Here is a 14979-nt window from a genome sequence, read left to right as displayed (position 1 = left end):
CGATTTTTTGTGCTTTTGAACTTTATTTTGCCAAATATGCCAAAAAACTACACAGTTTTTTCGAAAAATGTGTTGTTTAGACATTTTTTCCAACAAATAAACACCTATTTGAAACAGAGTAAAAAATCGCTAAATTTAATCGAATAAAACATTCTTTTTCCGAATGTTTAATACGATTAATAGCCAGTAAAGCAATTCACACTCAAAATTTTGTCAAAAACAAACCAAAATTTCATTAAACCAAACTAAAAATTGTGCGAATTCTTCGATTTTCGATTTCGAAACACGTTTTTAAGATAGAAACTATAATTTTTTTAGAAAAAAATTGCTATTAAATTAGTTCAGTCAGATTCATTTAGATTCAAGAACATTTTATAGAACCATTTTGGTCAAAAGTAATGTTATTTCTGAATATCTAGAGCATTTAAGCACGAGGTTTTAAAGCTAAAATTTTTTCTCGAGATTTCGCTGGAAGAGATCAAAAAATCCCAAAATTAAATCCAAAATTTTAGCCAGAAACGCATAATTTTGCGAAAAACAGACTGAAAAATCAGCCAATTGTTCTTAAATCGGTGTTATTTTAACCTGAAGTTTTTGAACAATTATTCCAAATTTAGATAAGAAATCACGGAACTAGATAAAAAATTACAAGATAGATTAAAATATATGTGGTTTAGCCCATTTTTAAGGGAGATTTCGTCAAAATAAACCGAAAAACTACAAAATCTACAGGATTTTGACGAAATTCGGGTTGATTTTGAGTTAAAATTTTAGGTCTAAAAATGACGTCGTTAAAACAAAACAAAAAAATCACCAAAATGTCGAAAATTGCCAATTTTTGAATGTTTAAAACGTGTTTTAATCACAAACGAAAATCTTAGCAAAATTTTATTGAAACTAAGTCAAATAATTAGGCTGAAATGAATCGTAATGTGTTTTAACTTTAAATGTTTTACTGGATTTCGTTCAATTTTGTGCCAAAATAAGCTGAAAAATGACAAACTTTGGTCGAAAAATGCGTTATCTTTACAATTTTTGAAAAAATCCTACATAAATAAACCGAGTTGAAGAATTTCAAAAATAACGTTTTTGAATTTTTGCGCTTTATTAGTACGTTTTTAAAGCAAAAATTGTGGAGAATAAGCCAAAAAATCAATAAAAAACACTTTCTATTCAAACATTTCTCTCGAACCCAACCAGCTCACAATTTAAATGCATGTCCAACTTCCCTTGAAAACCTTCCCACCCTCAACCCCTATTTTCTATTTCATTAAACTCGAACTTACAACTCAATATTCACCGCGAAAACACCCCCCAGCGTTTATTACCCCGGCATTTGGCGCGAAATTCGAATCTCATCGTCCAGCAGCACCCGATGTTGTTTAAGAAAATACGTTTGGGTTTTCGTAACGACTCCAATCTTCCTTTGACGGTCACTTTTGTTTTTCTATCTATTTAATCATTGGCCGCTTCTTATTTAGAGAGGTGGAGTCCTCGAGGGATATTTCACAAACCTAGCCATCTTTCCAGATAGATTTTGTTTGTTTTTGCCCTCTCTTAAGACCATTTGATCTTCGAGATGTGTCCTTTTTTAATTTATATCGGATCCTTTATAAAATGTCTGCCCGTCTAAGCCCCTTTATCGGGTAATGAGATCTCCACGTTCCATTGTTGGGCGAAATACAAGGGATTACGCTTTTTTTCATAAATATCGAAACGTAGCGCTATTACATTAATCTGATTATTTGGAGGAAATGTGGGCACCCTGTGCTGGATAACACACCCTGACTGTGCAAATTTCTGTTAGTTTTAGGTGTCCACCCTCGCAAAAAACAGCGATATTAAACTTTAGCCAGTCAGCTAGGAAAATATTTATTTAGCATAAACCAATAGCTTTTGCTTCGATAACTGGAATCTCGCCGCTTGCACAAAGCAAATATTTGGCGAGGATTGATCATTAATTTGGTTAATAACGTGTGCTCGAATCGAATTTTTATGATTTATAATGATTAAGTAATAAATCACCAGACTTAATAAAAACTAAAAATCGCCGGATTTATGTCTCCCCGAATATAATTTAATATTATAAGTGGCTGGAGGGAACCTTGGGCGAAAAAACGCTGACTCGGGACATTTTCAGCTAGACTAATAGAGGTGTATCCTGTTTCACCTCTATTGATTAAGTCGCGATTATGCAACCAACACGACACGCATCATTGGTTGCATAACCAGCGAAATTATTTCACTCAAAAAAACGCGAATTTATGAATAATGCATTATTTAAAAATTGTTTCGAACACGAGGTGGGGCAATAAACCGCACTGTTTTGTTAGACTTGTCTAAACAAGTAATTAATTCAATGAAAACAGAACAGAGGCCTTCGCTATGCTAATTCCCTTGTACTTTTATCGCTATCAGCCCCCAGCTATTTCTAGACGTTTATGCGATTATCATAGTTTACAGACTTTCGACGTAATTTCGTTTCAAAGTAAGAAGTCTCGACATGAGAAAGGGAAATGCCACAACAGGTGCGTAATTGTCTCACTCGAATATAAACAAGATTTTATCACGGGAAATGTCGCGTGACGCAAATGAGGCTATTTAAAGTGAAAAAAGGGAAAAAACTGTGATTTAGTGCAAAAAAAAATGAAAAAAAAGTGTGGGCTCGTCCGGGATTTGAACCCGGGACCTCCCGCACCCTAAGCGGAAATCATACCCCTAGACCAACGAGCCAGCTACTAAAACTTTCGCTCATCACACAATTCAATAGTTGGTTGTCCATCAATGACCCCGATTAATCAATCAATCAAATTGTAATTACTCGTAATTAATTAAAATCGGATGTAATTATCCCACAAAACGTACTAAATTTCGCCTAAAAATAACCAGTCGAGACCTATAAATAATACTATTTTTATGTAAATTATTATTATTTGGGTAACAAATCGCAAATTATGAGCTCATTTCGTTGAAATTATTGTAATATAAATCACATCGTTAAATTGGTGATTTTTTATTGAGGCGAGTTATTGTGCAGATGCGCCTGGTGTAGGCAACCAGCAATACAGTGAATAAAATTTATCAAACGTGAGGCCCGTGGCCTGCATAAATCACGCCAGCCGGGCGTCCTTTATCAAATTCATGTCGTAAAAGCGTGAAACATCTAAATAAAGTTTCCGAGGAATACTCCTTGAATGTCACGTTTAAATTTGGCGCTTTAACCGGAGGCTGCTCACGTCCGCTTTATCTTCGATCTTTGAGCAGATGTTTGCAAAAGAGGGTCCATATTGAGTGCAATTCCAACTATCAAGTTTGCGTTTTATGCCGTAATTAAGTTGGTACGCGTGTAACGGGGAGAATGAACAGCGCTGCCAACTGAGTTTTTCCGGCTTAAACAGCCATTTCGAATCAAAACAAGTAGTGTGAGTCACAAAGGGCTCCCGTTGGGTTAACGAACGATTTATTTTTTGTTTTGTTGTGGCACGCAATGGATAAAATAAATTATTTTCTGTTTATATGTTTGGAAGAGAACAAATAGCCTCCTGTTGGAGATATGGCGTTTCATGTGAAACGACATTTTGAAAGGTTTCGTGATGGGATAAATCGATCCGAACTAAATAAGCAACGAACGATTTTTAAATTTTCACACGCGAAAAGCCGGATTTTTGACGGGATTAATAAATTAGACTTCAGACACACATCCATCACCTGCACGATAAAGCGCTTTAAATTTGAAAAAAAATCCAACAAACGATAATATTCTTAAATGAACAGACTACGGAGGACTATAAGTTAGGAGGACTAATCGGAGGATTTGCGGTACCCAAAAAATAGTACGATAGAGTAAAAATCAGGGCGCTTTGAGTAATATACTAATTACTCGAAAAAAAATGCAGAAACATTGAGCTTTGTACTCTAAATAGAGTGAGAACAATTAAAACTATTATAAGAAACATGAGAAAAAAAATATTAAAATTTGCGCCTCGTCTCTGCCAATACGGTTAAAGATACAAGAAAAAAGTAAAGAAGAAAGTTGTAGAGAATTAAATTTGCTTTAAAAAAGTCCGCGAGACCATATTTTTATCTTCAACGGTTTAGGCCCTAAAGACGTTCAAAGACGCTCAAGCGACGGATTCGTTTCATTTTACCGGTGGTCAAGAACGCAAAGTTAATTTATAGCTAAACTGTAGAAGATAGAAATATGGTGTCGCGGACTTTTTTATAGAAAATTTAATTCTCTACAACTTTGTCCTTTACACTTTTCTTGTATCATCAACCGTATTCCCAGCGTTTTGATAAATATGCGACGGTGCCCAAAAAACTATCGCTTAGAATTATCAATTTTGCGTTATATTTTTGCAAATCCGTCGAATTAGTAAATAAAAGTTTATAATAATTGTTTTCGTTATTATCTGACTCTTTTTTATCCAAAATAATCAGTTTTTTATTTTTTTTCTTATTTTTTTCCTATTATATTTACTATTATTTTTAAAATTAGAAGTAAATTATCTCTCAAATGGTGCAAAATTTTGAGTCACCATTTTGACAAATGTCTTTACAACGCTAAACTGACGAATTTATTCAATAAATAGTGTGATTTCCTTTGAAAATATTACTTTTACCAAGATTTTTTTTCCAATAAAAAAAATGAAAGGGTATATATGTGCCCTTTGTTAAAAATGCAGATTTGTTTGTTGGCGTTTGGCCTTTTGCGCTCGCAATCAAACACACGGTGGCAAAGGGATTAATGAAATTCCCCGAAAATAAATTCCTCTCGCAGATGAGTTTTATTGATCTCGACAATTACACGTTCGAATCACGAAAACGCACTTAAATCAATTGATTGGAATATCTTGTCCAACATGAATAAATTTTTGAACAAAAGCATCTGGGGCGGTTTGATTGGCTCGAGTTTAATTTCAGTTTTTTCCAAAGTGCGTTTACTTTGCATTTATATTGTGTTCGAGGGAGGTGTCTATGCCTCTCTTTCAATCAGGTTTATTAATATTCACTCTTGTTGTTGTGTTGCGAGCTCGGAATGGAGCGTGAAATGAGAAAGGGTCGCCTGTCTAAACAACTGCCATTTGTTTATGTGACTTGTTTCTTCCCACGAATTTTTTTACAAAATTTTTGACCTCCTAACGAGCTCTGACGTTAAATTTGATAAAGCTAATGCGAATCATAACAAAGAACAACAGCTGACACCAATAAAAAATGGGACTGGAGGCGCAGGATAACGACGTTAGCCTTTATCCAATTACGCAATGATACTGGGAGAAGGAATTTTCGCAGGAATGCACGACGATTCAATCAAATTTATACCGAATTCGGGCAAGGGCACGACTACCTGACTGTTTGCCCCGTTTTATTATTGTGATAATGGCGTTATTTAGCTGGAAACATGAACTAATTCAACTATAATACCTATTAAAAAAGGCTTTTTAAACTTTTAACAACTCTACAGGAATGTAAAGGCATATATAAGTCAAAAAAACTATGGCAGGATGAGTTTAAAAAAAATAATTTTTTCACCTTTTTGAATTTGAGCAAAAAAATTGAAAATTTTAAATTGCGTAAAAAATTAGTATAATAGAGACAAAAAGCCGCTGAATCCAATGGAACAAACCGCACTGCTCTATGACTTTTAGTTTTCGAGTTATGAATTTTTTTAATAAATAAAATTTTTCACTATGACAAATGGCTACCCTAAATTTAGGCAAAAAATTTTAAATTTTTAATTCTTGTGAAAAATTGATGTAATATGTAAAATGAGCCGTAGAATTCAACCGAACAAACCGCAATGCTCTACGACTTTTAGTTTTTTATTTATGAATTTTTTTAGTGCAAAACTTTGATCGCTTCTGTAGCCGGAACCGTTGCCCGGAGCGGCTCCGGGTTTAGACGAAAAAATAGATAAAATTAAGCGCTATCAGATGGTTTTTTGTTCGTTGCTCTAAGTCTTACAGTTTCCGAGAAAAACGCGAAAAAAGGTTTCCATTTTCACTTTTTTTCAATTTTCAATCGCCAATTACGGCGAAACTATTAAAGATATCGAGAAACGGAAAAATGGAGGATAACCGGAATAAAAAACTCTACAAAATGGCATAGAACTCAAGGCGATATCTCGCAAAAAAATTTTCAATTTTCAAACGCCGAATACGGCCAAAGTAAAAGAGCTAGAAGAAGACGGTTTGTTCGATCGTAAAGAGCACATCAAAATCTATAAGATAGAATAGGTTTCATTTGATTTTGAGACACTTTAAAAATTGACCGATTTTAAGGGGGGGGTGTTAACTTTTTTTTAATTTTTTTTATTTTCTCATTTACGGCTAAACTATTGTAAAAAGTGGAACTGTTTTGATCCACACCTATGCAAAATGATCCGGGGAATCGATTGGCATCGAGAAAATTGCCAAATTCCCAATAGTTTTTTAGTTATGAATTTTTTAAAATTTTACCAATTTTTGCATTTATCAGCAATTTGCTCGAAAACTATTAGTCGGAGAACAATAATCTTTTTTGAAAAAAATAGATAATTTAAAGAGCTTTCCAACGATAATACACTTCATGGGGTTATCTCTAATAGTTCCGGAGCTATTGCTCGAGAAATGTTCCGGGTACCCAAAACCGACAAAAACTGCGACGAAAATTGAAAAAATCAAAAATCAAAAAATTGAACATATGGATTTTTTGTGGACTTTTAACAACTTTAGTGGGTTGTTAAGACATATAGAAGTTCATAAAAATTTGCTGGAGTGAGTTTAAAAAAATTTTTTTTTCATCTCTTTGAAGGCAAGTTGTATTACTCAGGAAATTTGAGCAAAAAAAAATGAAAATTTTAAATTGCGTGAAAAATTAGTATAATAGAGAAAAAAAGCCGCTGAATCCAATGGAACAAACCGCACTGCTCTACGACTTTTAATTTTTGAGTTATGAATTTTTTGTTGAATAAATTTTCCACTATGGAAAATTGCTACCCTAACTTTAGGCAAAAAAATTTAAATTTTTAATTTTCCACTTTCTTCAATTTTTCAATGCCGATTACGGGGAAACTATTAAAGTTAGCAAAAAACCGCAAAAACCAATAATTAAATTGAGAAAATGAAACTCTGGAGCTCCCCCGATTGAATTTGTTTGCATAACGCTGCTAAAATTCAGCGCATTTTTATTAATCCCTTTATGGCTTTATTTTGGGTTAATGTATAGGACGCAATCCAATTACTTACGGCCTGTCTGTGTAGCAAAACTCACTTAGGCTGCCAATAGCATCAATATTCGGTCCTGTCTGTATCCTGGCTTTGATTGATATGGTCATCAGACTCTGTATGCATATTAGCCTAATAATATAGCGTTGTGTTGTACATATTGATACATGCAAGTCAGGGGACCAGCCGCCCCTTGAGCCTCCGCCCTCCAAAAACTTTCCTCTCTTATCAGTATTTATGTAAAACACCAACACATATATGAACCCCCAACGGAGCAATTTCCCCGGTAAACGTCTTACTTTTTGTTTGACAGCCCCCATAAGGGTTGCACTTTAATCTCGGCCTTAATTTTTAGAGGTAATTGCCAATCCGCTCCAACGAATATCACGACAATTCAATTATCGCGCAAATTTTAATCGAAAAATCGCCAAGACGGGAAATGAAAACTGTTGATTCATTGGAATTGCAATTTCCGGACGGTCCCATCCACCAAATTGCTTAAAATTGACCGATTGTTGCAGTTTTACGAGACGAATTCAGACTGGAGCCCCAGAGCACCAGGGTGGCAGCAGGAGAGGATATCGTGATGGAATGTGCGCCTCCAAGGGGCACACCCGAGCCCCAGGTCTTCTGGCGAAAGGATGGGCACACGCTGGAGGTGGAAGGGAGGCTGAAACTGGTCGATGGGTCGAATCTCGCCATCACAGACACCAAACCATCGGATGATGGGCGATATCAGTGTGTGGCCAAGAACACAGCGGGTGTGAGGGAGTCGGCAGTGGCGATATTGAAAGTCTATGGTACGATTAATACTTTATTTGCAAAATGAGATATAAAGACAATTTTACAATTTTTTTGTTAAAAAAAGGAAACTATTTTAACTCTAGCTTATGTAAAATGATCCGGGGAATCAACTGGCGTCGAGAGAATCGACAAATTCCCAGTAGTTTTTTAGTTATGAATTTTTTTAAAATTTTACCAATTTTTGCATTTAGCAGCAATTTGCTCCAAAACTATTAGTCGGAGAACAATGATCTTTTTTGGAAAAAATAGATAATTTAAAGAGCTTTCCAACGATAATACACTTCATGGGGTTATCTCTAATAGTTCCGGAGCTATTGCTCGAGAAATGTTCCGGGTACCCAAAACCGACAAAAACTGCGACGAAAATTAAAAAAATCAAACATCAAAAAATCGAACATTTTGACTTTTTATAGACTTTTAACAACTTTTGTGGGTTGTTAAGACATGTAGAAGTCCATAAAAATTTGCTGGAGTGAGTTTAAAAAAATTTTTTTTTCATCTCTTTGAAGGTAAGTGTATTTATTACTCAGGAAATTTGAGCAAAAAAATTGAAAATTTTAAATCTCATGAAAAGTTGGTATAATACAGAAAATGAACCGCTGAATCCAATGGAACAAACCGCATTGCTCTACGACTTTTAGTTTTCGAGTTATGAATTTTTTAATGAATAAAATTTTTCACTATGTCAAATGGCTACCCTAAATTTAGGCAAAAAATTTAAAATTTTTAATTCTTGTGAAAAATTGATATAATATGTAAAATGAGCCGTAGAATTCAATCGAACAAACCGCAATGCTCTACGACTTTTAGTTTTTTTTTTATGAATTTTTTTAGTGAAAAACTTTGATCGCTCTGTAGCCGGAACCGTTGCCCGGAGCGGCTCCGGGTTTGGACGAAAAAATAGATAAAATTAAGCGCTATCTGATGGTTTTTTGCTCGTTGCTCTAAGTCTTACAGTTTCCGAGAAAAACGCAAAAAAAGTTTCCATTTTCACTTTTTTTCAATTTTCAATCGCCAATTACGGCGAAACTATTAAAGATATCGAGAAACGGAAAAATGGAGGATAACCGGAATAAAAAACTCTACAAAATGGCATAGGACTCAAGGCGATATCTCGCAAAAAATTTTTCAATTTTCAAACGCCGATTACGGCCAAACTAAAAGAGCTAGGAGAAAACGCATTTTTAGATCGGAAAGAGCACATCAAACTCTATAAGATAGAATCGGTTTTATTTGATTTTGAGACACTTTAAAAATTGACTGATTTTAAGGGGGGGGGTTAACTTTTTTTTATTTTTTTTTATTTTCTCATTTACGGCTAAACTATTGTAAAAAGTGGAACTGTTTTATCCATACCTATGCAAAATGATCCGGGGAATCGATTGGCATCGAGAAAATTGCCAAATTCCCAATAGTTTTTTAGTTATGAATTTTTTAAAATTTTACCAACTTTTGCATTTAGCAGCAATTTGCTCGAAAACTATTAGTCGAAGAACAAAAATCTTTTTTGAAAAAAATAGATGATTTAAAGAGCTTTCCAACGATAATACACTTCATGGGGTTATCTCTAATAGTTCCGGAGCTATTGCTCGAGAAATGTTCCGGGTACCCAAAATCGACAAAAATTGCGACGAAAATTGAAAAAATCAAACATCAAAAAATCAAACATTTGGACTTTTTATGGACTTTTATCAACTTTTGTGGGTTATTAAGACATGTAGAAGTCCATAAAAATTTGCTAGAGTTAGTTTAAAAAAAATTTTTTTCACCTCTTTGATGGTACTAAAAGTGTATTTTTTACTCAGGAAATTTGAGCAAAAAAAATTGAAAATTTTAAATCTCGTGAAAATTTAGTATAAAACAGAAAGTGAACCGCTGAATTCAATGGAACAAACCGCATTGCTCTACGGCTTTTAGTTTTCGAGTTATGAATTTTTTTGTTGAATAAAATTTTGGTTAAAAACAAGCAGTGATTTTTAAATACGGACCGGACGGATTCAAGTATTTATTTTCAATTAAATAATACATAATGATTATGAATATCCTCCAATCTTTTTTCCTTCCAGTGAAACCATTTCTGATCAAACCCCCCGAGGACAAAACGGCCCTCGTGGGCTCCACCGTGGACTTCCCGTGCGCCGTGGGCGGCGACCCCCTCCCGGACGTCCTCTGGCGTCGCAACGCCGCCGGCGGCACCATGCCCCTAGGCCGCGTCCGCGTCCTGGAAGACCGCACCCTTCGCCTCGAAAGAATCACCCTTTTGGACCAAGGGCGCTACACCTGCGAAGCCGACAACTACGCCGGTGCCATCACCGCCACCGCCCTCCTCACCGTGCACGCGCCCCCAACCCTGACCACCCGCCCCCTGGCCCAAACTGTTGAATCCAACCGGGACGTCTCCTTCCACTGCAACGTGGAAGGAAGCCCCAAACCGTTCATCTTCTGGTCATTCGAAGGCGACCGCACCCTAATCTACCCCGGAACCTCCACCGGCAACTACCAAGTCACCACAGTTGAGGGCAAATCAACCCTGACTTTAAAACAAGCGCAACCGCAAAACTCCGGAACGGTTATAATCTGCTCGGCGGTTAATGCCGCCGGTTCGGCCTCGACCCGGACCCGGTTAACGGTCACGTCCCGTGAGGAGCACCCGCCTCCGGTTATAATCCGGGGGCCGGTTAACCAAACCCTCCCCATTAACTCCGTGGCGTTTCTCTCGTGCGAAGCCAGCGGGAACCCGACTCCGGTCATTTCCTGGTACAAGGAGAATCATCCGGTTACGTCCACGAACCGGATTAATACAACTAACCCCGGACTTGTGGAAATCCACAACTTGCAAAAAGACGATTCCGGGTTGTACACATGTGTGGCGTCTTCACGCAGCGGGAAAGCCACATGGAGTGGACATTTACTTGTGGAAAACCCCAAAAATCCGAACATTAATTTCTTCAAAGCCCCGGAAGCTATCATGCTTCCGGGGCCTCCAAGTCGTCCACACGCCCTCAACCAATCGGAGGGCAGTGTCACGATCACGTGGGGTCAGAATAACAAAATCGGGTCGTCCAGCCTGCTTGGTTACCAAATCGAGTTGTTTGGGCGTGAGGAGGGGGTTACCCCCACCTGGACTGTGGTAGCAAGGCGGGTCCAAGGACCTACATATACCCAACATTTGCTGAGTCCTTCAGTACCTTATACGTTCTTGGTACGGGCAGAGAATGGGCATGGGTTGGGACCGCCGTCCCAACTATCCGACATAATCATAGTAGGTCCTGACACTGCCCAAAATTGGGGAAACCCCGAGGTGACGGTTTTGAGCGAAGCGAGGGCTAGTCTTGTCAAAGGCGATATCGTGCGGTTGAGCGAAGCGATTCCTGTTTTATCGACCGCGATCAAACTAGTGTGGGAAATACTGGATGCTCAGTACGTTGAAGGGCTTTACATTTATTATGTCACACTAGACGGACCCTCCGACCTTCCCAAGCCCTACAGCATGTTGACGGTTTTACACACCGGAGGTGCGTCCAGTTTCACTGTCAATAACCTAGCCAAGTGGTCACGTTATGAATTCTTCCTTGTGCCTTTTTACAAGACTGTCGAAGGACAACCTTCCAATTCTCGAACTGTCCGAACCTTAGAAGACGTGCCTGTTGAAGCTCCAACCTCCATGGAAGCTTTACTCCTAAACTCGACCGCGGTTTACTTGAAATGGAAGCCACCACCGAGCGAAACCCTCAATGGGGACCTCCAAGGCTACAAAATCGAGATCAAAGCCAACGGGACCGGAACCACCGACACTGTAACAGTCGGCACAACCCCCACCCTCCTCCTGGGGAATCTAACGGCCGGGGTTGCCTACACCGTAAAAGTGGCAGCAATGACACGCGCCGGCCTCGGCCCCTTCAGCTCGGCTGCCATCCTCCGGCTGGACCCAGCCTCCCGTCACAACGACCACCACCACCAGAAACCCATCGACATGCAATCTGGGGATTTCATCACCGAGACCTGGTTCATGGCCCTCCTGATCAGCATGGTCTCGGTGATGGTACTCCTGTTCGGCGCCATGTTGCTAGTGCGGCGCCGCCAAATGCTAACGAAAAAAACCCTAACTCCAAGCCGCTCCAACGGCGCAGTCCTAACCACGCCCCTCGCTTCCAAGACCGAAACCCCGCTGTGGCTGGACAAGGACGCGCTGCCCGACTACTCCAACTCCCTCCCCGAGTACTCGAAGCTCACCCCCGAGGTCAACCTCCACCTCAACCCGCGGCCAGACCACCTGGACTGCTCCAAGTACATGCAGGTGGAGAAGGAGTACGCTAGTCCGAACCTGGCCGATTACGCCGAAGTCGAGGCGAGTCAGGTGACCTCCCCGGCGCCCTACGCCACCACGACTCTGGTGACGGGCGGCCGCAGGATGGTCTGGGTCGAGGAGCCGCCGTACCCCTCGCACAACGGCGGCTATTACAACCGAAAAGTCTACTCGGATTCGTATTTCGCGCCAAATCAAACGCTACGTCGCAAGAAATCGTCCAATGAGAACCCACCCGATCTCGTGTCGCCCAATCAGCCGGTGTATGCGCGCGTCGGCCCGCCCGGCCTGTCATGGCGCAACGCCACGCCTTCTTTGACTAGTTTTACGCCACATAAACAGGTCTATCATGCCTCCACGAGGAGTGAGCCTGGCAATATGTTGTGAATTTGAGTGATTTTGTTATCAGTATTACTTGTTAATGTTTTTGGGAGAGTGTCTAGTCAGTGGGCTCGGTTCAAATCGTCCATTTTTAAGCTTGGTTCTACTAGTTAAACCCGTAACACTGTAATCCTCATCGATATTCAAATTGTATAAAACATATCAAGGAGTTATGTATAAATTGTGACTGGTTGTATATTTCTTAACTAGGGTAGGTTTTTTCAGTGCGACTGGGAAACGGGGGACGAGGTGGCAACACCGCCTGGCGCTCACGCGCCCTAACGACCGCTAACGCGCCTCGTTAATTGCAAAATACAAGTAATAAGTACCCGAAAATTATGTGCAAGGCCGCTTGCACATATTTAGCCCACCGCGGATTGAAAATTCCGGGTGGGTTTGTGCAGTGTTGCCACGTTTTTCGCCGGAATAGGGACAGTTTTTTGATTTCCGTGTCTTCCGTTAATTTCTCGATTGGTTGATGTAAGAAACATGCTCATTATATTTTTATAAATAACGTGCCATTGTATATGTTATACCATGTATGTACAGTATTTAAAAGTAATAAAATTTTTAAATGCGTACCTGTTTTTGTCACGATAATTGGGGGAAAGACATTTTATCTAACTCGAGCCACACGAACAAATCGCTCTTTAAATTAGGAATTATTCGCAAGGCTCAAGTCAGTTTGAATGTAACAAAAACACCACCAAGCACCTGAACCGTTCGAAAGTCGGACTTGAAATACCGTCGTCGTGTCATTTTCACCATATTATTACAATTTTTCGAATCATTATTTCAAAAAGCATCATCCGTCTTTTTCTGACACGAAGGTGGTAAGGCAGGCCGACATACCTGAACTATTTTTATGATAATACTTATCAATATCCTTATGATAAAATGGAAATTACTGTCCTGTTATCGCGAACTATATGCAAGTTTATTGCCGTTTGTTGGCAAACTATATAAAAATTCTAGAAAAGGGGGCCAATAATTGGCGTTTTATTGTAATGTGTGTGGCGTTTTGAATTTTTTATGGCCAGTTTTGTTGAATAACAAGGTGCGATTTCAGATTTTATAACTAAAGTTCCGTTCTAATTGATAAGAAACTGACGCCGCCACTGGTGGGAAAATGGGCCGGCTGTTATCACCAAAATGCAAAAAATTCTATTAAATCAATTTTCAAATTTTGTATAAATTAAAAACTTAATTTCCAAGGCTCTGAAAGTTGCCTTTGGTCACTCCTTTAAAAAAACTATCGAGCAGATCAAGTCCTACTGACTGCACCAATTCTTGGTTTGGTAAAAATATGCCAAAATTTAGAGAAGAATTAAGAAGGCAATTTGTCAGTTTTTAATAAAAAGGTACTTTCGGTTCACTTTCATAAAAATCTTAATAATTCTTAAAACTATAATGTATTTGATGAAAAAAAAGTGAACGTTCAATTTATTGCCCAAAACAATAAAAAGGATTAAAAAAGTTGTATTTAATCATTTTTTTTTTGTAATTATTTGAATTCACCCAAGACACGTGACCATAACAACCGCACTGGTTGCCATGGCAACATACAACAACAACCGAGCATCGGTAAATAAATGGTGAAAAATGCCTTTGGTGGAAATTGAGGAAATACTGAATAAATACAAACAGGAAGAGGAAAAGGTGGAAACTTTATTTCAAGACATGTAAGTGCTGTAACACTTTATAATAAAAATAAAGTAATTATATCATATTTGTAGAGAAAAGCGTGAGGAACAAAAAAGTGGGAATGAAGACGTTAAAAAACAAAAATTTCTCTCACTAAATGAAGTCAAAGAACGCAACAAAAACATTCTGAAGGATTTGGAGACAGTCAAAGGCAGTCTCAGGTCGAAGGCGATTTTTAGCCCCACTGAGATGCAATGGGAGGATATTTGCAAACGCTACCAGGACGAACCATCTCTTGTTGTAACCACTTGGCGATGTAATTTACCAATTTTCGTGTAAATATTTACAATAAAAATTGTTTTTTTTTATTTGAATGTGTTAACTTTTTTTTTATTTTTTATTTTTTTTCTCATTTACGGCTAAACTATTGTAAAAAGTGGAACTGTTTTGATCCATACCTGTGCAAAATGATCCGGGGAATCGATTGGCATCGAGAAAATTGCCAAATTCCCAATAGTTTTTTAGTTATGAATTTTTTAAAATTTTACCAATTTTTGCATTTAGCAGCAATTTGCTCGAAAACTATTAGTCGGAGAATAATAATCTTTTTTGAAAAAAATAGATAATTTAAAGAGCTTT

General features: G+C 38.2%; 1 protein-coding gene and 2 non-coding genes across 4 annotated transcripts in view; 1 reads left to right on the top strand and 2 right to left on the bottom strand.

The window, feature by feature from the left end:
• The window catches only part of robo3 (roundabout 3), a 54986-nt gene extending 40608 nt beyond the window's left edge, over window positions 1–14378 (top strand). The window contains exons 3-5 of one of the 2 annotated variants that reach the window (XR_010334586.1): window positions 7727–8005; window positions 10076–13705; window positions 13766–14378. Coding sequence is in view for 1 of the 2 variants with exons in the window: in XM_008199151.3 (XP_008197373.1) it covers window positions 7727–8005; window positions 10076–12702 (2906 nt within the window). In the remaining variant the exon portion in view is untranslated. Of the gene's footprint in view, window positions 1–7726; window positions 8006–10075 lie in introns of both variants that reach the window. The other variant, XM_008199151.3, reaches the window with a different exon arrangement.
• On the bottom strand, window positions 2662–2733 carry TRNAP-AGG (transfer RNA proline (anticodon AGG)). Its single transcript has one exon. It is a non-coding gene; the product is annotated as a tRNA-Pro (tRNA).
• On the bottom strand, window positions 13312–13385 carry Mir375 (microRNA mir-375). Its single transcript, NR_038705.1, has one exon. It is a non-coding gene; the product is annotated as a microRNA mir-375 (primary transcript).
• Window positions 14379–14979: the final 601 nt, after the last annotated feature.

Source organism: Tribolium castaneum, chromosome 6, assembly GCF_031307605.1.
Source record: "Tribolium castaneum strain GA2 chromosome 6, icTriCast1.1, whole genome shotgun sequence".
NCBI lineage: Eukaryota > Metazoa > Arthropoda > Insecta > Coleoptera > Tenebrionidae > Tribolium > Tribolium castaneum.
This window is presented reverse-complemented; position numbering and strand designations above follow the sequence as displayed.